General features: G+C 39.5%; 1 protein-coding gene across 1 annotated transcript in view; it reads left to right on the top strand.

The window, feature by feature from the left end:
* Positions 1 to 22,859, top strand: part of LOC121940582 (BMP/retinoic acid inducible neural specific 3a, tandem duplicate 2) — a 66,120-nt gene extending 43,261 nt beyond the window's left edge. Inside the window, exons 4-9 of the mRNA XM_042483317.2 lie at positions 159 to 349; positions 6,805 to 6,910; positions 8,313 to 8,549; positions 13,106 to 13,328; positions 19,505 to 19,847; positions 21,536 to 22,859. Coding sequence (XP_042339251.1) covers positions 159 to 349; positions 6,805 to 6,910; positions 8,313 to 8,549; positions 13,106 to 13,328; positions 19,505 to 19,847; positions 21,536 to 22,306 — 1,871 coding nt within the window. The 3' untranslated portion in view covers positions 22,307 to 22,859. The remainder of the gene's footprint in view (positions 1 to 158; positions 350 to 6,804; positions 6,911 to 8,312; positions 8,550 to 13,105; positions 13,329 to 19,504; positions 19,848 to 21,535) is intronic.
* Positions 22,860 to 26,441: the final 3,582 nt, after the last annotated feature.

Below are 26,441 nucleotides of genomic sequence, written 5' to 3'. Positions count from 1 at the left end.
ACTTAAGATATTAAGTCTTTGATTTTATGTCAGTGAAGTGCACCACAGCCTTCGAGAAGCCCTGAATAGATGGCATGCAAGTTTAATTCTTTTTTCAAAGAAGGAGCATCTAATAATGTAACATTTTCTAACCCTAACCCTGTCTTATTTCTGTGCAGGAGAAGAGGCCTTGACGATATTTGTGGACAAGAGGAAACTGAGTAAGAAAGCAGAGGTGAGCGATTACTCAGGTAACTCCTCCACTGTGACTCTGGAAGCTCTGCACCAGTTGGCTGCCTCTTACTTCATCGACAGGGAGAGCACTCTGCGCAAGCTGCACCACATCCAGATCGCCTCCACTGCCATCAAGGTAATGCCTCCGTATCTCTGGTGTTGAGTTCTTGGGGTACACTCACAGACAAATGCATTGATCGTAAAAGATTCAATCTTCTTTAATCTTCCATCAGCGTTGAAATCAAGTCAGTATCATTATATTTGACATTAAGCTGCGCTGGTAAACAGCTAGAAGGCTGGAAATCTTGGCGGATTATCGTTTCTCCCACTTCTTTGGCAGTCTTTCTTGCCTTTGTTCCATCTTTTCTCATATTCGTACTGAACAAATTGTTTTGCATGCAAATTTTGCAAACTGTCTTATGTAGCTAAAGCAAAACTGGGATTTTTTTTTTCTGAAAATAAAGACATTTGGCTAACTCACTTTCAAAATGGCAATCAAAATGCTCACAGACTTTAATTGAACAAAGCAGCTAAATAAGGCAAGCAAAGTAGTAAAAGCAAAGTAAAGCAGGGTATAGCTTATCAAATTGCCCTGGAGTTTTGACCAATATTTAAAAAAAAGCGCTCCACAAACAGACTGAAAGCAAGTCTATTCTTCAGCAGCAGAGAGCAAGTCTTCTATTCCAAAGAGTCGAGAACAACAAACATAAGACCTTGCGCTCCTGTCTCTTTTTTAAGATTTGTTATAGAAGCGACAGACTGGCTTTGATTGTAAACATGAGCATGCACAAAGTCACGGTACATGATTTCTGGGTTAAAGGATTTAAGATTTACCTCTTACTGCCAACTGGAGCTGCTAACATGGGAAGCTGCCCGGAGAAGCTTCTTATGAAAGTCTTCTTTTAAGGAAAGCAAAGCAGCATTACAATAGCTGGAAGTGATATGATGTGATGTTCTGTCACAAACAAACTAATCAGAAACATTTAAATATATGATGACTTTGGTATCGACAAATTTGTAAAAAGCAGAATATGAAGAACAACTATGGTGTTACGCACCAAACTGAATGTTTCAGTGCAGTCCACTGGGAATTATATGGACATAATGACAATATTGACAGATTCAGGAGATATTTTTTTTTATAACTCTGCGCTCTTTATAGCTGTGGCTGGAGGCTTTATGTTTACGGGTTCTCCAGACGTACATCCCATTTTTGTGAACGCTATAGCTCAAGAACACTTTGAGGGAATTTCTTCAAATTAGGTGAAAATGTCTCATTTGGACTCACCGATAAACTGATTAGATTTTGGTGGTCATAGGTCAAAGGTCAAGGTCATTGTGAACTCGTCTGTGTCATTTTTGTGAACTCCAACTTTTTAGAATGCCTTAAGGGAATTTCTTTAAATTTGGCACAAAAGTGGACTTGATTAGATGTTGGTGGTCAAGGGTCGAGTTTTTTTTGTTGTTGTTGTTTGTTTGTTTTATTTATTATTATTATTATAATATTATTATTGGCACAAATGTCAACATGAACTCAAGGATGAACTGATTAGATTTTGGTGGCCATAGGTCAAAGGTCAAGGTCACCTTGACCTTGCATCCATCTCAATCTCACAAATATCTAACAGGATAAAATGATGAAGTGATGCCATTTTATTTACAAAAAGTCAACGGTCAATTTTGCTGTGACATCCTTATGTTCTGCAAAAACACTTTTCATGTCATTTCTCAATATCATAACTCAGGAGCAGAAGGGGAGACGTTTGGTCAGATACTGAATTGATGACTCTAATCTTGGGTGTCCACCTTGAAACTGTGCTGATTGTATAAATCTTCTGAGCTGCAGGGGGGATGTGCTTGAAGCATAGACATTTTCACAGATGTAGACATAAACTGTAAGTGCAACTTGTCGGGTTCGTGGAGGCATACAACTGCAAAGGCTGTAATTCTAGTTTACCTCTGATAATCAGTTTGCAGTGCAATACTTGTTAGGAAATAATAAAGATATTAAACATAAAAATTTCGAAATATACTAATCACAAACAAGACAGAATGCCAAAAAATAAAGACATATCTTAGTAAAAGTGGATCTTGAAATACATAGATAGGTTTAAAAATATATAAACTTTGTGCATACCTTTAAATCCCTATGTATTGTGCACCCACAGACCATGAGAAAAAAGTCACAGATTCTAATTTTTTGTTGCAATTTCAAAGTTAAAATGTTCTCGTTGCTTTCATTTTGCAAAGCAGAAACCTGCGTCTCTAGAAATCATACATGTTAATGATTTCCTTGCTATGATACGACAATAATGATGTTGAAAAGAAATTGGAAGGAGATGTTTTTTATCAGCTTGCTTGTGATGAGATATGATCTCCAGCCACCGTGAGCACATCGGGTCTGGAGGAATCTTTGTAAGGAGTGCATATGGTGAGGGGAAGATAAATGAATCTTGTGAAACACAGCTCGTGACAGGTTTCTGCCTCCGGTTGGCACCTTCAGGCAGCATGGGGTTAATAGGGCTACGAAGCACTGGATGACCCTTCTTTCTGCCTTTTTTCATTCCTTGGAACACAGCGGTAGTGGGCTTGTGAAGTGTGGCTTTCTCTGCTGTAGCGGAACATGAATCAGACTCCCTGTACTTATATCAAAGCTCTGTCCTCTCACTACATTGTGTGCAGGGAGGGCTGGGTATTTCTTTTGCAGCTAAGGTGGGCGCATCAGAGGTGCAGAGGCAGATGCTTTTGTCTGTTTCATTTCTTGGGAATTAGGGTTTTCTTTCTATAGCTACAGAGAGAGTATGCTTTCATGCTCCAAATGTAGTCATCTGGCGTAACTGACAGGTAGGAAGTGGGAAGAGGAGAGATTCACCTCCATCAAAGGTAGGAAGTAAGTCAAAGAAGTGATGCATTCCTCCACACTCGTGCATCATTTCCACAAGGCGTTGACCCCACGCAGTAGCGGAACAGATACAACTAAGCACTCCTCTGCACAAATTTGAAATCAAACAAGTTGAGGAATGAATAAAAGAGGGCTGGTGAGGCGAAGACCCCCCTGCTGTCTCCATGCAAAGGGGGAAATTGAAGCTCATTTTAGAGAAAAAGCCTGTTACTGTTGTGGTGTGCTGGGTATTGGCTGTGGAAATTTGGACTCTCTTAAAGAAGTCACGGAGCAGAGCAGAGGCTGTGATCAGTTCGGCTTGTTTTTTACAATGAGTAATGATTCCAGTTGTTTTCAAGCTTCTGGGATCATTTTTGTTACGATTTGAGAATTTCATGGGCTGAATCGATGCTGATATCCCCACCTGACTCTGGCCATATTTGCCAGTCAGCCTGCACATGGCGACGAACGAGGCAAGAGGCTTGAACGAAGAAACAGCAGGAATCTCTGGTTTTATATTTTCAGCTTGCACGCTGCCCCTGGTTTTTATTGTTCTCATTATGGTAGAGAAATACAGTTTTGTGTTCACCTGTCAAGATCGATCGATTGCTGTCTGGAATCTTACAGAGTAGATGGACAGCTCAGATGATCATCTGTGATCACAATCAAACCAAACTATATTTTTAAAGCATAGTTCTGGCAAAGGACACCAGATTGGGAAATAAAACAAATTGTATATAACTGTCACAGCAATACCCTTCAGACAGAAAAACACTCACTAAACCAAGCTTCCTCATACTAAACTGGAACAACATTCAATATTTAAAGAGACAGTTCATCAAAAAAAAACCCAACTTTATTTATTTCTTTTCTCTTTTACCCTTAGTGCTATTTATCAATAAAGAGTGATTTGTTGTTGGAGATATAAGCCTTAGAGATGATTGCAAAACTCAGTAGCAACGTCTCTATCCAGTAATCATGGTTACTCAAAATAATCCACAGATCTTGTTGTGAGCAGTTTCATGTAAGAACTATTTTCTTTCCACCAAATCACACCTACCGACCATATCATCGCTCAGAAAGAAGTATGCACCCAAAGAAACTCTAATAAATGCACTGAAGTACCTGGGCACCAATCAGCAGATATCCAAAGTCAGTGAAGCAAGTTTGAGATCTGAAGCAAGAAACTTTTCTCAGGAGCTGGTGGAGAAAAATTCGAAAAGGAAATTAAATAATCGTCAGGTATACACAACTGGCCTAATGCTAATGTTGCTCTGCTGTTTTTCTGCTAGATTTGCACAATCAATAAATTTGAGAATAGCACTAGCTTCAGATTTTAGAATTTTTTAATTTTTTCATTTTCCCTAAGCAATTTTTTCCTACGCTATTTTCCCGTCTTCTGTGATTCTGAGATACAAACATGGCAGCCTTCCAGATAATATTGGAGCCATAGTAGTTACATCTTCACTGTTGTTTTTGGCATCAAAACAAAGCATCATAGTTGCCAAATTCACCTGATTGAACCAGCATGACAAAATTTTGAACACTGTGTTTTTTTTCAGCACAATACACTTTGTTAGCCTTAGTTCACTTTCACAGTGCCTTTTCTTTTTGTATACTGTGTACTAATGATTCATTTGAGCGTCTGATGCCCACTCAGGCCTTGAAGTAAATGCAGTAAATAACTACTACTACCAATACTACTATTAGTATTGCTACTCAAAATGATCTTCTGTGAATTTTTTGTTTGCTAATGTAATAGCTAAAACCAAAGACTGCATAAAAATAATGGATGTCAACCACTGTTTGCAGAATTTTGAGGGCTCAATTTTGGAATTTTGGCTATCTTGTGTTGGTTTTTTGGAGTCAAGGGACCACACTGAGTGAGAGTGTGGGGCTATGGAGGACCGAGAGGTGGATCTGACTGAAGATGAAGATGTTGATGACGCTGAGCAAACAGCCTGTCACTCAAAGCCACCTCACGCTTAATTCTTCATAAGTTTAAGCCTTGACAGATTTTAAACGGTTGAGTTTTATTAAACCAATACAGTTATCATAAATGTGGCTGTAAATTTGAGTATTTAAACAATATGGGTCTAAAGGGATTAACTGACTCATGTTCTAATGGCCTTTTGAGGAGCTGCCATTTTTTTTGCTCTATGTGAGCTTAATTTTTCTGTTCTGCAGATTGTTGCTGGACTATAACACTTCTATAACATGACACTATGTCTGTCAATGTGTTTACTAGCCTCTAGTGTAACTAAATCATTTAATTAGCTTGAAGCACATCTCAACCTTCTGGCAGGCTACTTCAAGAACCAGGAATGTAAATTGCAAAAATGTGTGTTTCAGCATGTGCTCAAGGTTTGTTGCAATTCAGAAAATGTCCACCTTTAGAAATACTATTTACTCTACTAGATGCAGCAGCGTTCAAAACTTGCTTTCTTCTGTGCCTCTCTCGCTCCCACTCTACTGCTTGAGTGAGTCAGTGAAATACTTTTAGCCCTGTAGCCTGAACTCAAAGTTCACATCATAAAATAAAAATGAAAATACACCAAAAAAAGAAGAGGGCGCAGTTCTTCGACGGAGCTCCAGCCTTTGCTTCATTCCCTCAGTCTTTCAACATTCAGTGCCAAGATACAGGTGGCCAATAATGTCCTATTAAGTATTTCTAATATACCAGAATGTATCTACAGTGAATAGCAGCTGCTATGCAAAGCGGAAATTGAATGCTCTGCACATCAGTCAGTGTTTTGCCATATGGCCTATCATATGGCATATCAAATAATTCCTTATAAGGATTCAATAATCATGTGGTCTGAAACCCAGGGTTGTATCTCATTTCCTCACATTCATATCAGCGTTAAAATCCCTCATGAGGGAAACAAGGGATTTATAATGTGATATGAATATTATTGTGAAAGAATTGCACTCAAATTATCTCCATTTTCCTTTTCTCATTCGCAGAGGACATTTATTCTTCCTCTCACAAACCCCTTTCTTCTGGATTAGGCTTTTGATTAAAGAGCCCCATACTGAGTTTTCACTTCCCTGCAGCACCGGCCTCATATGAGTTCCCAAGCCCTTCAGCCCTCTAGGATTGTGTTACTGATCGACTGACCCTCATTGTCTCGCCTCATCCATCTGTCACTTTACACCAACTGTCCTCTGACAAGCCTGACCAGGACAAATCGCTGAACAAAATATGGTGTCCCACAACCACAAAGAAAGAAAAATGAGAATCGGTTAGATGCTCTCTGCCGTGTCACAGCAAGAAAAAGGAGAGCGCTGAAATAAGATCTCTTCTTGCAAATGAAGTGAAAAAGGATGCTTTGCTAGAGTTGCTTTGTGGCAAAGGTCAATCGAAAATGTCTTCAATCAGTGACTAGACGAAAAAAGAAGCGTGTAGCATTCTTGCAGATAAATGAGTGCAGCAAAGCACTCTTACGGCGATTTAGGGGAATCTAAATGAGCTTACCCCAGTTTTTCTGTTTCTCTCACATTCACAATCGATTATGGAGAAAGTACTTTATTTAAACAGAATGGAGAAAGCCACTTACGTTACAAAAAGCACATTTTCTGTGGCTCCCCTAAAAACTAATTTTGTTCCCGAAATTTAGAAGGACCCTTTGAGATATAAAACTTTACCATGTTCTAAAATGGATGCTGTTGAACACTTATAAATGAGCTGTTTATTTGTTGTTGCCCAGGTGACAGAGACCCGCACAGGTCCTCTTGGATGCAGTAACTATGACAACCTTGACTCTGTTAGCTCTGTGCTGGTTCAGAGCCCTGAAAATAAAGTCCAGCTGCAAGGTTTGTTTGATTTTTACCACTTTAATTGTGCTTGTCATAGTATGTTTTTAAAGATTCTTCTGAAATGATATGTGATGGAATAAACATCAGATTGAAAGATTTTGTTAAGGGGGTCTGTATGCCTTTTATTATATTCTGCAATATATATATGATGTTACAATGTCAGATTTTGGAATTAAAAATGGCCAAGGTTTCAAATCATGAGGTAACATGCAAAATGAATTCCTCTGAGCAAGCACCATGGGCTTTATACTGTTCTGAATTCTCTCTTTCTTTCTTTCAATTCAATCAATTCAATTCAAATTGCTTTATTGGCATGTATGTTTTTTTCTTTCTGTATTTTTTGTTTTTTTCTTTTTCCACTTTTGGGACAAGCTGACAAATTTCTTTATATGTTCAAGTGTTAAGATTATGCAGCCAACATTGCTCCATGTAGCTGCATGCTAATGTCAGGTAAACATGCTATCTTGGTTGCTGACGTTGTTCTGATCATATTCTTGCTGCAATATTGTGAAGATTTTGGTTTAGAAATGTTTATTGGTGATTATTTATGGTCGAAAGTGCTGCTACAGTGGGCCACAGTCAGCTCCGGCTGCAAGTACAATACTACATGTAGCTACGTGCTAATGTCAGCAAAACCAGGTGGTTGCAGCTGTTGTTAATTTCTTCTCGATACCTGATCATATTCCTGGGAACACATAAGGTTGTGGAGATTTTAGTTTCAAAGCTTTTTTTCAGTGCTGCTATTGTGGGTTAAAGTCATTCCCCAGATGCAAATACACTGTTACATGTAGCCAGTCAGGGATACCAGTAACCTTGATTGCCAATGTTGTTACATTTTTCACAGTTTTGGGCATATTGCCCATGGAGCATGTATTCTTGTGAGTACTTTGGTTCAGGAGCCTTTAATGTTGATTATTCATGGTTGACAGGTATGCTATAGTCAGTTACAGTAATTCCCAGGCTGAAAGTACACTGCTACATGTAGCTTCATGCTTACATTAGGGAAACCAGTAATCTTGGTTGCCGATATTAATTATTTAATTTCTTCTTGATTTCTTATGTTAGAAATTACAGCTTATAGACTATTGGCTCCATTACAGTCAGCAGACTGGGCTTTCAGGGAGGGGGGGCTTAAAGAGACTGGAGCTAATGCGGAGCATCTCTGACAGAGGGTTAATACAAGTGTTCCAGCACAGAAAAATTGAGGTGGGGGGGAGACATTAAACGTGCTCTACATGCTCTAGTAATAACTCAAAATACAAGTTTGAACCTGAAAATGACTGTAATAGGTCCCCTTTAAGTAACCCATGAGCTCAGCCAGCACTATATTGCATCTGCACTGTCATTCTTGCAAGTTCTCATTAGAATAAAGGCACTAAATCTGGCTTGTTTTTTTCAGGCTTGCAGGTGATCCTTCCAGACTACTTGAGAGAAAGCTTTGTGCAGGCTGCTCTCAGCTACATAGCCTGCAATGGAGAGGGCGAATTTGTCTGCAAGGACAATGACTGCTGGTGCCATTGTGAACCCAAGTTTCCTGAGTGCAACTGTCCCTATATGGACATCCAAGCCATGGAGGAGAGCCTGGAGAGGATCACAGAGACATGGGAGATGCTCTATAAAGAGTTTGAGGAATCAGGTAAGAATGCCCTCTGGATAATAATGGATTTTTCCTTCTTTCACAATGCATGCCTCATCCTAAATGCAGGAAAATCAAACTTTTAGGGTATAAATCATTCATATGAGAGGGAGTGAGGATGAATTCAAGTGTTTTATCTGCACCGTTAAATCAGAGTGAGGTTCCTATATGTATGTTCCTCCCTATTCTATGATTTATAGGTGAACTATGATAGCTGGTTGTGAATCCTGGGACCTGGAACACTATCTGCATAAAGGAATTAACAATGCGACAGGACCAGATTTAAAAAAAAAAACAAATTTAAAAAAAATCAACAGCTTTTGGCTCAGGTAGTTTACAATATGTCTAGAGCACATTAATCAGCTATAAAACCCATTTATTGCCAGTCCAGCTTTTCATATCAGCAGAGAAACAGAGTTTAAACGGAAGCTCTTAGCATAATGTTTGGTTATTACTGCTGTGCTCGGTCACCCTGCCTTGGCTATTATTACTCAGGTGAAATCAAAATGTGTTTCTTTTTTTTCCACTCCTCAGATTTGGCTGAAATATCCCTAAGTGCAATTACTTTCAAAGTTTATGTTTTAATAGCTGGGTGTGAAGAGAGGGCAGGAGCGTGCCCAGAATGCAGACACTGTCAAGTGTCATAAATGTGTCCTTCAGTGAGAGATATCACAGATTTCTAGCTCGCTGCTTTATCAGCAGAGGAAGATGCCAGGAAGTGTTCCAACCGTTGAAAAAAAAGATGGAGATCAGAGGGTGACGCCTTCCTGCGACCAATGTTATTCTAAACCTGGAAGAAAATGGTGACAAAAGAGGACATAACGCAATCTGATATCCAAGCAGTTACCTTTAATTTAGGCAGGATTTTCTGTAGTCTATTTATTTGTTTGTTTATTTATTTATTTATTTAGATCCTCACTGGCCACTACCGGGGTAGCAGCTACTCTTCTCGGGGTCCACACAAGTAAAAATTACACCATAAAAATAAAACAAATTCATTATTTAAAATCCAACGCAAAAGGAGTGAAAAACAACAAGAAAACAGGGAAACTACATTAAAAGCTACAATCAACAAAAGAAAAAAACAAATGGATAAATTAATAACAATGAAAATAATGATACAACAATGGCACTTATCATCACTATATCTAAATAGTTAGTAAAACCTTTGATACCTATAGATCAATATGTGGCTGTTGTATTCACAATAAACATAATTCGCTGATTTTATGCTCAGTTTAGGGGGAAGATAGTAAGTGAAGATGATGAATGTCATCATATTTTTATAATTAAATATACTGAATCTCAAATAGATATATCTAATGAATTTTATAAAACACAATGGTGCAATGTTAAAGGAAGGGGGGAAGTGCATAGAAGAGGAACATGTTTAAAGTTGTAGCAGGTGACTTTTATGAAAACAAAAAAATGATTTTTGATGACGCTGTGACTATATATATCATTAGTAGTACAAGAGACAGATAATCTGTGGAAAAGCAACCTCCAAAAACATGTTCCTCTGCTTCCTCTAAGTGCTTCTAATGGCATTTGCTGGAATTCAGCACAGCTAAACAAAAATAACTAACCACAGTCAATATGTGGGGTGACTTGTTTTTTGTTGTCTTTCATTCTATTTGCTCATGCTTTATCTGTTTCCTTTTTTATTTTGTAGATTCACTCCTCATTTATCTAATTTTACTTCCTGTCTTTGTGTGTTTTCCCACCTTAGTATTCATCTGCCCCGCCCTGATTAGCTCACCTTTCTTTAACTACTCCTGGAGTCCACCCACCCCTTTTTTCCCTGTGCTTTTCCTGTCTGTTTTCCCCTCACACCTGTCTTGTGTTAGTCATTTGCTCCACCTTTGTATTACCTACCACACTCTCATTGTCTCTCCATTTTCAGCCTATCCTTAGGTTTCCCTCCTTGGTCCAGTCCCCGCCGACTCCACCTGTGTCTCATTCTTCTGATTAGTTCTCTCTCTATATAAACCTGTGTTTCCCTTTGTTTCTGCTCAGTTTGTTGTCAATGTTCTCTAGTGTTGTAGTTTGATTTTTCTCCTCATCTTGGTTCCCTGTGTTTCAAGCCAGTTCTGTTTTGCATTCATCTGCTTTTTCCCATAAATTGGAAATTAATATTTTTTTTCTTCAAGTTCCTGTTGCTATATGTTGCTTTTCTGCACTTTGTTTCACCTGCCAGCAATATCCACATTATGAACTGCAGTCAAACTAAGCAGCTCTGATTAAACATGAATCAAGATACTTTTACTGCATTGCCTTTTTCTTTACTAAAATGTTTGTAGTAACATGTTTTAGTGTACTGTTTAGCTGTAAAAAGAGAATGTTTGTACGTTGTATTTATTTTACACAGAACACTGCAAAAAGGGAGTTCTCAAAAACAAGGGGGGGATGTTATTTAGAATAAGTTTACTTAAAAGCCGGGAAGGATTTGGTTATCCAGCCATGAGGTTTAAATCTAAAACGTCTCCTTTTTGAAAGGAAAGAAGGAGATCTATGTGAGAGAACTGCGCTTGTTGATTCAAGATGGACCTATTTTAAGCCAGTGTTTGATATGTATGTTTTTGGCTACTGCATAACAACGTGACAGACTGTGACTGTGACTATATTTGAAAATGCAAACAGCTTACAATTCTTATTTCAGGTGACTACAACATAATAAAAAACGTATATATGGATATTGTAATTATAAACCATTTTTGCTAATAGATGCCCTGAAAAAAACTATGCATTGCACCTTTAGAACATATTTGAAATAAGCAAAACATCTGCCAAGTGCCAACAGAACAGGAAAATGTCACTTGCCAAAATCTTTTTTAACAAGTATAAACACCTAGTCTCAAAGACCCAACAGATATCTTGAAACTATTGCAGCTCATGGGAACATGGAGGTACACGGAGCAGGTCATAGTTGCAATCTGTCAATGTAATGTATGAAGTAATAAAATTGTTCAACAGCTCAAATGACTCAGTGTGTGTTCCGCAGATATGGAAAGTGCGGTCTTTGTTCCATATTGTATTTTTTTCTGTAGGAATACATGATTGTGGTGCTGTGATGTAAGATAACAGTAAAAGAGTGACTTCCATTTGGTCATTATCTGCTTTTAATATGTGAAGAGATTAAATGGATGAGATGCTTGAAAGAGGAGGTTCTGACTGATGACAAAGTAGTTTTGTACCAGTCAGTGTTGATCAAACAGCTTTATAATTCTGGCAATTAAGCATCAAATAACTCAAAACCAGTAATACAATCTCAGTAATGAATTAAGGATGAAAATGCTTGAAGCAACTGAAATGCTCAAACATAAAAGTGCTCCATATCTTTACTGATAAAAAAGATAATAAATTATATTGCCTTGATTTTAAATATTACTTATGTTTAATTTTTCATTAGTTATACAGATTGTTACAGTAGCAATGCTGTATCAGGGAGACAAGCATTTTTTAAAACAATAATATATCACAGTTGGTGTTCTGATACGGAGTAAGCTTTGCCAGCATATCATAATTATTTCACAGTCCCCATTAAACATTTTGTTTTCTGCTTTAAAGTGGGCCCTCTTGCGTCTTTGATTGTCTTTAGTGTCAGGCTAGATGCTATTGGTTTCCTTTATTGCTTTGCTGAATATGATCAAAATGTTTTGAGTTGACTTTTCAAAGCACAATCTGCCAGATGCTGTGTCCCGACTCAAGGTACTCCAAAATCCACATGTCTAGCCCAAATAGAAGAGGCTGCCAAGGTCTGTCCAATTTCAAAGGCTCCTTGAAATGCAACTGAGATATACAGCCATCTTTTGCCTCAAACTGGAGGACACAACTGGTGAATAGTTGTGTTTTTCACTTTCCACAAGCCAATGTGCGCTGGTCGATTGTTTTAAAGGGCATCGAGTGGATTCTTGTCAAGTCATAAACTCTGAAAATATCACATTTTCACTCCCATCCCATTAAAATACTGACGCTTGGTCACTGGCCCTCTGTGGCTGACCAACGCACCGAGGCACCCTTTAGCATCAGAATGAGACATACTGGGCTATGTCATGCAGATGAGGTGCAGTCTGCATAGAGTGAGACGATCAATGAAACACAGGACTTACCTAAGAGACAGCTGTTTGTGTCCCAAATGAAATCAAGTCACCATTGAAATATTTTAACTACATAACATAGTATGTCACATGTCAAGAAACGTTAGTTAAACAGTACTTATTTTGACACAAACCATGCTCTTTTTTCTGTACTTAACCAAGTAGTGTTGTGCTACGTCAAAAGTTTATTTTGGAAAACAGAGACTGTAGGTAGAAAACGGGCATCTCCTGTGGAAACCAAAGTTTATTTAGCAGACACTTTGCATGTAACGGGTGGAAAGTGACATTCAAAGTCTCTGAGCATCCAAATCTTGTGCTACAGATATACCTAAAACACCAGAAGTAGGACAAGTAGAACCATGGACCAACTGAGACAGGTTATAATCACAGGAATGAAAAGCAGCATTGATGACACAATGATAAGATATCCCCTGTTATGGTTTTTATCTATTGCTACAGATGAATTCAAGGCGTTCTATGCGAGGCTGCCCCAGAACTACTTCCTGAACGTGTCAAGCATCCAGCACTTGTGGTCGATGGACAGCTTGTTTCAGTGGCGATACGAGCAGCTGGAGAATAGTATGCGGGTTCTCTCCAGACGAGCCCATAGAGTCATCTTCAAACTCTTCAGTCTCAGTAAAAGATGTCACCGACAGCCCCAAGTCCGTCTACCAAGAGAACGGTGAGCACTGCTCAGACAGACATGTGTACTCGAACTGTGTATGTCTGATTCGACATAGCTTTAATATGTTATAGCTGAGGATACCTTTGATCCTGCTGCAGCCAACATTTTTACATTAAAGCAATGTCGTTTTTTGTGATGTAGTTCTCTCTTTGTGCATTCTTCCCGGTCTGTTTGATATATACCCCTGGAGGTTCTGGCTTTTTTTTTTGCCCAAAACTACTGTACATGGAGTCACAGCCTGTGGTATTCTCTATAGACTAATCCAGGGATGTAGGTGGAAGTAAACAAGCTGCCATTGCTGTGGCGGCGCTTCACTTCCAATGCCTCCTCTTAATATATGTAGAGGATTTCATTTTTATCTCTTTTGTACAGGTTTTTCCAAGAAATATGTACATCCTGCTTCATGGCACAATGCAATGAAATACCATTAAAAGGTTCCAGACATTTGCTGTTAAAGAGCTTTTACCTTTTCAACCAAATACAGCTCAGTTTTTAAAGATGCAGATCACCATGCACAAGCTTACCTGGCTTCTACTGCTTTCATCAGCCACGCCGAGAGTAAACTTTAACTCCAGAAATCCTAAAGTCTCCGCTCCATGAAATCTTTATTTGGGTTTTATGAAATCTTGATGAAATCATGAAATCTTCATTTCATTTCAATTGACTTCATCTCCATGAAATCCCTCTGGGGCCACATCTTCTGCATTGGTGTTTTGGCCAAAAAAAGATCAAAATTCCGCCTTTACAGTTTTATATCAGCTTCAGAGAGTTTATCAGATTCTGTACGGTCAAGGTTTAGTTTAGCTTCAGGAACTCAAACTTTTTGGTAAAGTTGGGAAACATCGCCCCAAGGTGCAGTGAAACCAGTGTTGTTTTTAGGAAACCACAAGGAAATCAGTCTCTGGTGTCGAATTCTGACGTTTTATACGAACGATCTTGCACTCCGTCCTCCGTGACTTTTCACAATAACATCACACGCCTTCAGTCTTTGCTGCTGAGAGAGGACAGCCATTTTTCACATGCCAGCAAGAGGTAAAACAAATAGGTCACTTTAACCCTTTAAAACCTAGAATGGCATCACTTTTGTACTGCTATCAGAAGCTTTTCACAGGTTTTTAAACTTATGAACTATGAGCAAATTGGTGCAATTTATTTCAAAAACAAGAGGAAAAAGGCAACAAGCAACTTGACATATTGCAAGAAATTTGTAGATTTAGAAATATATTTTTTTAAAAGCTAGAGAAACATGTCTAATGAAAGAAGAGACAGCCTGGGGACAACTAGAAATCAACCTAAGATAATGTTACAGAATTATTTCAATTTCTGAAACAATTTTTCCAGGTCAGTTCCTTGTTTGTTTTCAATTTTCTTGCACTTTTTACGAATTTCTTGATTTTTTTTTTTTTTTTTTCTCATTGTCTCCCTCCCATGTTTTTAAAACAAAATCAGGCAGGTCTGCTCAAGTTTCAAAGGGTTAAGTGTATGATCATTGCTGAGGACGGTCTCCCAATTCCAGTCTAATGTTTGAAGACTGAATTAAAGTTGCATTTCCTCCAGCTACCTTTGTCCTTCAGAGGGCCTGATTGCCGTGGGTGATGAATCCAACCATTACTGTCAATCACATAGCGCTCACATCGACAGAGCTTCCAAAATAAAGCCAGTGATAATAGAGAGCACAACACATAAATCAACCGGCAGATTAATCTATACAGTGCAATCTGTTCATTGTCCAGTCTCTCCCTTGCTTTCTTTGCATTCCCTTTCTTTTCTTTTCTTTGTCTCGGCCCTAATCTGTCGTCTTCTCCACCGCGTTGCCCAAACACACATTAATCACTGATCTATGCAGCTGATATTCCCACCCACTTGTGAGAGAAAAGGGAGTGGGAGCGTCATCGGCCTCATCCAGGCAGTGTTTATCTATGTTATTACCGGCGCGTCAACTATGAAGCCTTCCCTTTCTTTTCGCCTCTTCACAGAAGTCTTCATACTCAGTGGAAAGCGATTGAGAATAGGATGTTTGTCAGTTTTGCCTGGGAGAGAAACGGAAGCTCTCGAAACACCCCTCACTCTCCCTTTAACATCCTGTTTGAGGTACTTGAGATAGATGAGCGATATGTGATTGATTTTGCTTCCTGAGGGCTATTTTTTTCTCTCCACACTGACAATTATGAGCCAGCGAGTCAGTCGAAGCAGCAGTCAGCTTGGCTTTTATTAGGCGGGTAATGATAAGAGTGAACAGCACACTTTGTGCTCAGACTTTTGCCATTAGGAATAATGATGCACATTGTCATTCAAGTGATGTTTTCAGGACTTCTGCTTTAATCAGCTCCGAAAATTCTAGTGCGTAGGTTTTTCCGCCCAAAAAAAAAAAAAAGGTTGCAGGTTTTTTTTTTTCATGTATCCCAAGTTTTTGAATGCTGCACTGGAGGAGTCCTCTCATCTTTGTTTGACTACTAAGAGTGCAATTAAGATTTGACTCTGAAAATGTTGAATAGCTTTTTAATTAACTTGTCAAAGGATTCAGTAGATCAGACCAATTTCATCCTTGCAGCCTCATGCTGTTTCAATTACATGAATTCGCACAGAGGAAAAAAAACGTCCAGAAGGCTTGAGTATTGCATACCATGACACTTGTCTTTTCTTCTTTCACATCTTCCATATTGATGATTTTTGCTTTCTTGCTTTAGTTTCAATTGACTAAAGAACTGCTTTGCAAATTCCTCCTAATATCATACATAGAGTATCTCTGACAGAAGATTATTATGAAATGTTTTTGAAATAAACACAATAGAGGAAAATTGTTAAAAGGTTCCTTCTGAGTTTTTTGTCAAAATTGACTTAGACACACATTTTCATTCTGTGACAGCTTATTAACACTATGGTGTTTTTAAAGATATATGTTTTTGTTTGTTTTTTTACTTTAAATTAAATAACATAAAAGGTTCATATCATTTTAGCTATTTGGAATGCAAAGCTCTGAAGATCAATCACTCAAAATTGCTCAGAACGCAAATAGGACCTTATAGTTCTATGGTCAATGTAGTATTTCTACTAAAACAAGTTACTGTGTAGCACAGCTTGTTCATACCTCATATGGCCAGAATTATATAGACACCCCTGCCCACGTATTGTGTATACTGTGTAGCCACTTTCACACAGGCACTGAAAACCTGATATTATCTAGATATTATCCAGAGGAGCTGTTTGAGAGTACAATGTCCAAATCAGTCAGATTGGTCTGCCCATGTTGGAAAATAGCAGGTGAATGAAGAATTCACAGTGAAAGAATGGGCGTATTGATGTTTCTGTGAAGCTTACACCAAAGAGAGTAAAGAGAGATGACTAATTTACGTGAAGATATCAATTAAAAAAATGTTTAACTGTAGAGATAATGAGATTTGACCAAATCATTAAATTCAAAGAATGACAGACTCTGCTGTTAATAAACAAATGACAAAACTGGTTACGTGAAACCTCCTGCATGATCTACCCAGGCACCACCCCTCCACAAAATGAAATGGAGCAGTTCCAGTAGGTGAGACTATGCTGACACAGACTGGTGCTGTTTTCCTTTTACCTCGGAAGTCAGAGGTAAGAACTGGGAGTGACGTCACACCCGTGTTATCGTGTTTCAGAAAAACATGATGTTGTTTAGCAACACTAGTTTAAGCCCGGTTAACCTTTCTTATGTGATAAGAAAACACTGTATATTTTGCATGCAAATACCGTGACTTATGTGCAGATAGACTCTGGCTGGGACTGTTTTCCTTTTTTTAGTGAGGCACAAATAAGACAAACATTTGAATTAACAGTCTATTACTACAGTTTTTACTACTGTTGATGTGCGGGCGGCGCAGCTGGTCAAGATTGGTGAGGCTTTTGCAACTTTCTGAGTCGGAAAACTGACTTTTAAGGTGTTGCAGTTGAAATTTTCCGCTGGGAATTCAGGCATTATGAACTCAATGTGCAAATGGAATGCACCATATTTCCTGCTGTGTGTGAAAGGGAAGCTCCAGACAATATCCAGACCTGATTCTTCAACATTGTCCAGTGTTCTTATGAGAAAACGTGTTGGTCGATTAGACAACATTGTGTTTCCAACTTTGTAGCAGCTGTTTGGGAAGCAGACTTTCCTGTTTCGACATGACAGTGCATAAAGTTAGGTCTATAAAGAAATGTTTTATCAGTTTTGAGTTTAAAAAAAAACAACTTCACTGGCCTCCAGAGAGCCCTGACCTTGACCCCTTTCAGAATATTTGCAATGGATAGCGTTGCAGACTGTGAGTCAGGCCTTTATCATGCTACTTATCACACATCACCTCACTAATGCTTTTAGCAAACCCCTGAAGACAGTTCCTAAAATCTTCCAGAGAGCATGGAGCCATAAGAGTGTAAATTGTTAACCCTTTTAAACAAGAGGAAACATAGGGAAAAGGCAACAACCAACTAAACAAGGCATGGCCCAAAACATTTGCAGAAAATTAGAAAAAAGGTAGCCGGATGTTACCTGAACAAAAAACAATACAACCTACAAAAAAAGAAAAAGTCCCTAAAAAAGTACAATTCCAATAAAGAAATAATACAATCATACAAACAGTGTTCTGGACACCTTTCCTAAAATTTCCAAAGGGTTCAAGCAGCAGATTAATACCAATGGATGACATGTTCAATCATCACATTTGGGTGTCCATGTATTTTTAGCCAAATATTATACTGTACAGTATCATGTCAATCAGACCTTGTGGTAGGGAATCCATTTCATTTTTTATTCATTAATTTTAAAATTTGACTAGTCTCCAGGAGCAATTTTTATATTTCATAAATCCCTGAATTTTCCCTTTATGGAAAAAAAAAATGTAGAAAAAGAGCATAACTCAGAGTCCAATGAATCACTATCTGAGAGTTGTTTTTCCAGGATTTTTCAACACACATACACAAAAAAACTGCAACTGCATATTTGGCTGTTTTCCTTTTCAGTCCTGCCTGCTCCTTTAAAAGTGGCACAGAAGTTAGTAGACACTGTGATTTACAGCAGCAGTTTGGAGGAAGAGTTGCAGGGAGCAGAAAGGCCGTACATAATCACACCAGGGAACTAACAGTACAGCCGCAGTCTTGTCTTGGTGACTGCTTTGCTCTGCTGAAGCTGTCGGAGGTGAAATGCCTTGCCCACAGGTAGCGTGTGATGGAAAGGAAGAGCCCTTTTCGGTTCATTTCCCATGACCGCTTTTTCCATTAGGGGGTTTTGATATTCAAATCAGTGATTCTCTGAACTCAGACTTGCCTCCAACTGCCAAGCGCACGATAAGATTGGGATGCAGAGGAAGGATGCCCCAATTGTAATCCAGCAAACATTTTCAGATTAGCATAAAGTTTACCACAATACACTCTCATCAAAGAGAAAGGTTTCTTCTTTTTTTCTGAAAGGAAAGCCAGCGGTATGTACTGTGCATTTCTTCTCTTCAGCGAGCAAAGAGGATAAGAGGCATAAAGGGATCACAGTCAAGAAAGTACTACAGACGGGAATCAAACTCCGGCCCACATGGGGGAATTATATGTATGTCTGAGAGTCAGTTACCCTACGGCTGCAGCGCACTTCTAATATTTATGTCACAAACTGATCAAAGACAACTTTCTCCCGCACTCTCTACTGTCTCTCGCTTTCTCTTCTTTTTCATACGCCGATGTTTGTGCTCATACTCTTTGCATGTGTATCCTACGCTTATCGGGCACTTCAGGACAACAAAAAAACGGCGTGCTCGGCAGGAATGTCAGGTCAGAGTTTTGAGATCATTATCCTGCAGGAAAATAAAAAAAAAAGGTCGACTGTGGAGTCTACTCTTGGAGTTTGTAGCTGTGAAATTAGAATAAAACTCCAAAGTATGCATTGAAAAGCTGCTGAAATAATGGAATGCAGCTCCAAAAAAAGCCTCATTCACAGAGGTCTTTTAACCTTATCTAAACCATGCTTGCTTGAATCCTCTCTGGTCTGTCTGCCTCACATTATGCTGATTATGCTTTCTATTTTTTTTAATGAGCAAGCTGTCTGCACACCCAGACAGGTGTCCTGGACCCAATAAAGCAGCTACCTATTAAACCAGCTCATCCTATAAGCCCCGTTCAATAACCACTCCCTCTCTGCCTCTCTCTTCCTCCTTCTGTCTTCCTCGATGCAGGCCTCAGTCCTACTGGCTGAGTCATTTGCAGTCTCTCCTGTATTGCTCTGAGAACAACCAGCTTGGTGCATTCTCTGAGGAGCTCCACAGCTGCAGCTGCCGCTACGACCACAGCCCCTGTCAGCTGCCGCCGCCCTGCGCCATTGGGGAAGGCTCGGCCTGCGCATCATGCGCACCAGATAACCACACCCGCTGTGGGAGCTGCAACCCAGGATTCGCCCTGATGCAGGGGGCCTGCAGGTCTATGGTGGCGGACTCTACAGAGAACTACCTGGGATTTGAAACCGACCTCCAGGATTTGGAGCTGGGTTACCTCCTACAGAGAGCTGACCGCAGGCTCGAGGTATTGTTTTTTTCCTTTTAGCCCTTTGTTTAATCATGTCAGCCTGACCGAGAGCTGAGCTGTCTTTCACAGCAGTATCTTTGGGAGGATATACTCACTCATGGGAACCACTTAGCATTACAAAGTCTTCCCCTTCTGGTTACTGAGGCACTACAGTTTCCCAGTGTTTTTTTTTTCTTGTATTTGTTGAGGCACATTTTACATTTACATCTGAGGCAGCTCATGGATCATTGATTAAAACAGAGAATAACACTACTAAACTAGTTAGATTTTGTAGTGATTTGATCTGTGATATATAGTTAGCCACTCATGGTCAAACATATATATATTTTTTTCTTTACAGTATCCTTAGTAATGAAAAGCTCAAGGCATTGTTGGACAAAACCTGGTCCGGGAGTGTTGTATACAATAAAACCTTGTGTAACTTTGTGTTTACCTCAACACAATTACTTTATATAAGTAAAGATGGGTACACTTGACCTTGGAAACAGCAGCTTGATGCATCTTTTTGCCTTCAACAGTGGATGGAGTTGGTCTAAACAACTCCATCCAAGCTACGTAGATAAAATGGACTGACATGTTCAGATGCAAGAAGCAACATAATATCTTTTTTATGCCTATCAAATAGTTCCCCTATGCCTTACTTTTTTTTCTTTTTTTTGTATTGAATGTTGGCTTTATGGCAAACCCATTCTTGTCAAATAGCAACACTTGGTCAGTGGCCCTCAGTATCTGATATCAATATATAAAGACACTCTTTGGCATTTGTATGAAATGCACCGGGCTAGGTCATTGTAAGACTCTTAAAGCAATTGATGTAGTATAAACAGTGAGCAAGTCCATGCAGGGAGGTGGTCGTGAACAGAAGGGTCAAACACAGGAATTTTATTTGAGACCACTTTTTTAATTTTTTTATTTTTTTAAATCTTTTTTTTAATCTTTTTTTAATCTAAGTACTTATGTTGCCTAAACCTAGTGATGAAAACTAAAATACTTAATAAGTATACCTTGGTTTAAGCCTATTTTGAAAATTGGCTTAATGCATGTGACTTATAGAAACTGTACATTTCCTGAGAATATGGAGGTTCATTTTGAAAAAGATTATGCATGTAACTAGCTAAAACTGCCACATCATCTCTGACCATCCAAAACGGATGCTAGAGGGCTTCAGTATGACCTAGAGGGTCATATTTTGATACTCAAGGCCACTAGGCATCAGTATTTGAGGAGTTGGGAGTTACAATGTTTTGTAACAAACTGTAATTTTGCTACCATTTTAACCTATGAATGTATTAACACAAATGGATCACAAGCACTGTGATGGCACCAACATAATTTGAATTTAAGTTGCTCACTGGGCACCAAAAACCTCCTCAGGCTTTTGCTTTCCAAACACATGAATATTAGAATGATTGCGGTGCTCGGAAATGTTTAACAGCTGCTTCTATAAATATCTTTGGGAGAAACAATTTGTCTATTTCATTTTGAGTTGGTAGGAACCTTTGTTGCATGGCATTGCCTTTGGCAAAAATGCCAAAATATTCCCCTAACAGAATATATGAATATTGCAATCAATTGCACCTGTGCTTTTATATTGCTAGAATTAATTTTTTCTTCTGCATATGTGTACTCACTGAGTTCATGAGTGTGGTGCGTCTATACCATTTTCCTGTCTGTGTGTCCGATAGGTCCACGCAATCTTTATCAGCAATGACATGCGACTCAACAGCTGGTTTGACCCATCATGGAGAAAGAGGATGCTGCTGACTCTAAAGAGCAACAAGTACAAGTCCAACATGGTCCACATGCTGCTGGGAGTATCCCTCCAGATCTGCCTTACAAAGAACAGCACCCTGGAGCCTGTCCTTACTCTATACATCAACCCTTTTGGAGGGAGCCACTCAGAGAGCTGGTACATCCCTGTCAATGAGAACAATTTTCCAGACTGGCAGGCCACCAAGCTGGATCTGCCGTTCGAGTGCTATAACTGGACTCTGACGCTGGGCAACAAGTGGAAGACGTTCTTCGAAACCATTCACATCTACCTTCGAAGCAGGATAAAGACGCAGGATGGCGTGAACGACAGCATATATTATGAGCCTTTAGAAATGACAGATCCTGTTCGGAACCTGGGCTACATGAAGATTAATAGCATCCAGGTGTTTGGCTACAGCATGCACTTTGACCCTGAGGCGATCCGTGACTTGATTCTCCAGCTGGACTACCCGTACACCCAAGGTTCCCAGGACACTGCCATGCTCCAGCTCTTGGAAATACGAGACCGGGTGAATCGCCTGTCCCCTCCAGGTCAACAGAGGTTGGACCTGTTTGCCTGTCTTTTGAGGCACCGGCTCAAACTGACTGCAAGCGAGGTGGTTCGCATCCATGCCTCCTTACAGGCCTTCAGCTCACGTCTGCCCAATTCGATGGATTACGAGACCACCAAGCTGTGCAGTTAACAGCTGCTTGAAGGGAGATCTGGACTGCACACGGCCTCAAGGAAAAGTCCTGGACATAAAAAATGGTGCCAATTGTGGTGCAGATGCTTACATTTGTGCTCTGTCTTTATGGATTACCAAACTGTGTGGTAAATCGGCAGAGACCCAGCTGTTGACAGCTGAAGAATGTACTCATACGGTTCTTTTGGTTTCTGTTTTGTGGCAACTACCTTCAGTGCTATATCATAAAGAATGAGGTGCATCGGCGAAGAAACGCACAACTGTTTCACAAGAGCGAACCCTCCAACAAAAGAATTCTACAGTAGAAATTCAGATATGGCTACACGAACGTTGAACCATCTTGTTTCAAAATGACTCTGCTCATTTATACTGTAAGTACCAATGACCAAATGAATGGACATTTTATGGTAAAAATGGTACAGTCTGTTTGTTTGTAACTTTTATATGTTCCTTTGCTTCAGTGACAGTGCACTTTCCATGAAGACCAGAATACAGTGGTGTCAGTAAAGATTTTGTAGATAAATTGATATTAAAACATCATGTTATAACAGAATCCAGCTGTTGGAATATTTTTCATGAAACTTTTATCCAGAATTACTTTCATGTGTCACAACATTTCTTGCTCATTTCATACAACAAAAAATCACCCCCCATCCAACCATCTGTTCTGAGCACAGCTTCCCAAAATGTAAAGAGTTGAGGAAGACACAGCATGTTTTCACACACAGCATGGATACTCTACTCACTGTAGCAGATCAAGCAAACAATGTAAAAGGTCCTACATGCTGTGTCTTCAAACAAATCGATAAACTGCCACTCATATCAGAAGGGTTACTGAAAAAATAAGACCATAGTGAATACAATGAATAGACTCAATTGGCAATGTTTAATCTATTGAAAATTAAGACTTCATTTCCTGTGGGAACTATTTGGTGTTTTGCAAGGGGATGTATTTGTTCCTGCCCCATTTAAGAACAAACAGTCCTTGTTAAACACTGTTTATAATTCAATAAGGCAAATTAGTGTGAAATTGGAACTATGCAGGTTGAATAGCAAAAGGAAGTTTTGTGCTATTCACAGTTTTACTTACTTAAAGTTTTGCCTCAATAATGCTGTTAAGTCATTAAGTTCATTCATTGCGAAAAGTAATATTACGATGAACAACAAAATTCAACCTGGAAGCGAGTGGATTGGGAAGAGTTTGGCTGCAAGTGCATTAATTAAATCCAGGTTCCAGAATTTGGTGTGTGCATGTTTCAGGCCATATTTTAACTTCTAGCACTATCGAGTAAGTGTGTTTTGTTTCTGAGAAATTGCTTGGTCTTGCGAGATCTGTCTCTCTGCTATTGCAAGGTCTTATCTAACGTGAATGCGTTTTAGCCATGTTTTCCAGTCTTCGTGAGATGAAACAGATGCATCGCATTTCCACCAGCACAGCGGACTATGTGTTGTGGTTCGTTCCTCATTCACAATACATAACCGCAACCTAGAGCCCTCTTCAAAACTTTCAACACTCTTTTTTTTCATCAATTACCCAAACAGATATGCCTGTGTATTGTGCTGCGAGCTCTGTCAAACACGTATTGAGTGCACAGCAGTGCTGGGGCTGAGCAGATTCAGACAGACACTGACAGAGGACAGCAGCTGCTGCTATTGTGCTGCTGACGAGCTGCTTCTGTTGCATGGCCAGTGTAGACAAGGTGATGGGACCAAATACCAATTAAGCTCAAGCACCACACAGCACTTTCTGTCTAACCCAAGTGCACAGCAGTTCAACAAACTATTGTTAAATTGTGCCTGCAAGACAGTCTGTGTGTGGTTGTATCAGTGTGAGGAGGCATTCTGTGAAGAACAGGAAGCAAACAAGAGCTTTACTTTTAACATCAGAGGCTCTTTGTAACAGCAGTGTTTGCTTTTTGGCCTAATATTTAAGCATGGCTACAGTCTTTTCTTAACCCTTAGCCAGTTGTTTGAGTTGGCTCACCACAACGAAACACTGACTGAGGTTTACATAACTACCATATTTGCCAGAATACCAGTTTATTTGCATATACATTTGCACATATACATTTATTTGCAATGTCTTTCAGGAACTTCCTATGGAAACTTGTCATTACCACACTGTAGTTGCCGACAGTTTAGGGATAACCAATGGTAAAGGGACATCAAGACACATCCTTTTTAAACAGATTCTGCAATACTGCCACAAAGACGAGCCTCCAGTTAGTTGATGTTGCTTTTTTATACCGAACCAAACAGCACAGGCATCATGCAGTCATGCGGTGCAATCTCCCGTCTTTCCAGAAGCAAAAGAGGTGCGACGTGTAACACAACAGCATCTGCACTGTCTGCAAGTGTCATCCTACACAGACGTCAGTTTGGCTGTGGTACTACCTCCATTTCCAACCTAACAGCAGAACAAAAGTTACCACCTAATTTCATGTTTGTACGTTTTATACAGAATGCCAAGGCGGAATAAGGTGCAGCATTCCGGTCTTGAACAGGCTGTGTAAATGGGTCTACAGTTTGACATCATTGTTAGCTTATAATCCCCCACAGCCCTGTGCACTGACATTTCATCACCCACTCTTGTCCATTCCAAAAGAATGAGAGAGAGAAAGAGAGAGAGATGGTAGTATACCAGTCGAAACAAAGCACTTGGAAGACACTTGACAGAACAGCTGCTAGCTGTGCAAGAAAAGAGGTGGGTATGTTTCAAAGGTCACTACAATAGGTATCAACACTTTTCAAAAAAGGAATTGTCTTTAAGTTCGCTAGCAAGCAAGATAAAAAGCTAGCTCACTGACCAGTGCCAGGCTGTCTGTCAGTGTGGCTCTATGGCTTAATATGTCTGTTAATGGCACGCTATAGCCTACACCACAAAAGCACGTTCCAGTTGGAAGCTGCACCCTCGATGCACAACAGACTTTGTGAAAATAAAGAAGATAAAGTTTAACTTTATGGACCTCTGCTACCGAGAAATTTTGGCAGTGAGCATTAAAAAACATAAAAAGTCCAGAGTTCTGCATGAAAGTTAGATTTTTTTCTCTCTCTCTGTTAAAATTAATAATAGTAACAGGTGTAGGTTGGCTATCGGGGGGTTAGTGAATTTTCCTGCTGAGCAAGTCTTCTGAGGGCGGGTACCTGGTCTTTTTCTCCCTGACCTCAGCATATATACAGTATACCCTTTGTTAAAACCTTAGTCAAACACATATCCTTCTGATAACTTTGCCAAGTCGGTGACTTGCTCTTCCTCTACTCTACACTTTGCAGGCTGCCAAGCACTTGTAGGCACCATGTTAGCTATCCTTGCTATTAGGCTTATAATATTTGATTGCCAGCCCAACAGTGTTTTGTTAACTACATACCTTACCTCATACAGTGTGAATCTAGTGGGCTTTGTGTGAATATGTAGTGTAAATACAGTGTCAATTTATGTTTGTTACATGCATTATGTCTTTTCAAAATGCACCTATGTTTGACCAACATGTTCTCATCCCAACTTTGCAGTGGACTTCCGCTTCTACATGCAACTCTCTAGGTATCTTTCTGCGTCTGCTGTTAATGTTCCGGAATGGCGTCCATGCGATGTCAACAAATGTACATGGTGAGATTAAGCAGCACATTGTTATTTTTATACTCCACACTGGGATGTTAATAATTGGACATGATGGCACAGATGGTTAGGATTAGAAGAAGGATGCACATGGTACAGTGTAGAAAAAACACCCATCACATTCAGATGGGAAGCAAACATTGGCCCCGTATGAAAGTCTGTTATTTCTTGGACCCTATGGCTTGCCCTGTAGGCACCCCTCTTCGTTCTTGGTTGATGCCGTCCAGGGGTGTATCACAAAGACACAAAAGGTGGCTTTAGGGCAGGGGCTGGAATATAGTATTCTCCTACATGTTGTAATCCTTACTCATCTAATTCCCAAACTTTACCAGCTTTATTTGTCCAGATATGATACTTTAGGTACCCTCTTGCCTCAGTGTCAAATGTTCAGAGGGGGCGTGTCATTTAATGCTTGTTACATGCACTATGTCCTCTCAAAGTACACCTTATTTTGACCCATTCCCCTCTACTCCCACCTTACCCATGCAGACTGTCTCTCTTTATTTATACAGTAGTCGC

The sequence above is a fragment of the Plectropomus leopardus genome, chromosome 5, assembly GCF_026936395.1.
Source record: "Plectropomus leopardus strain MGB_pleo_1.0 chromosome 5, ASM2693639v1, whole genome shotgun sequence".
Classification (NCBI taxonomy): domain Eukaryota; kingdom Metazoa; phylum Chordata; class Actinopteri; order Perciformes; family Serranidae; genus Plectropomus; species Plectropomus leopardus.
The sequence above is the reverse complement of the archived record's forward strand: the minus strand, read 5'-3'. Positions and strand labels throughout refer to the sequence as shown.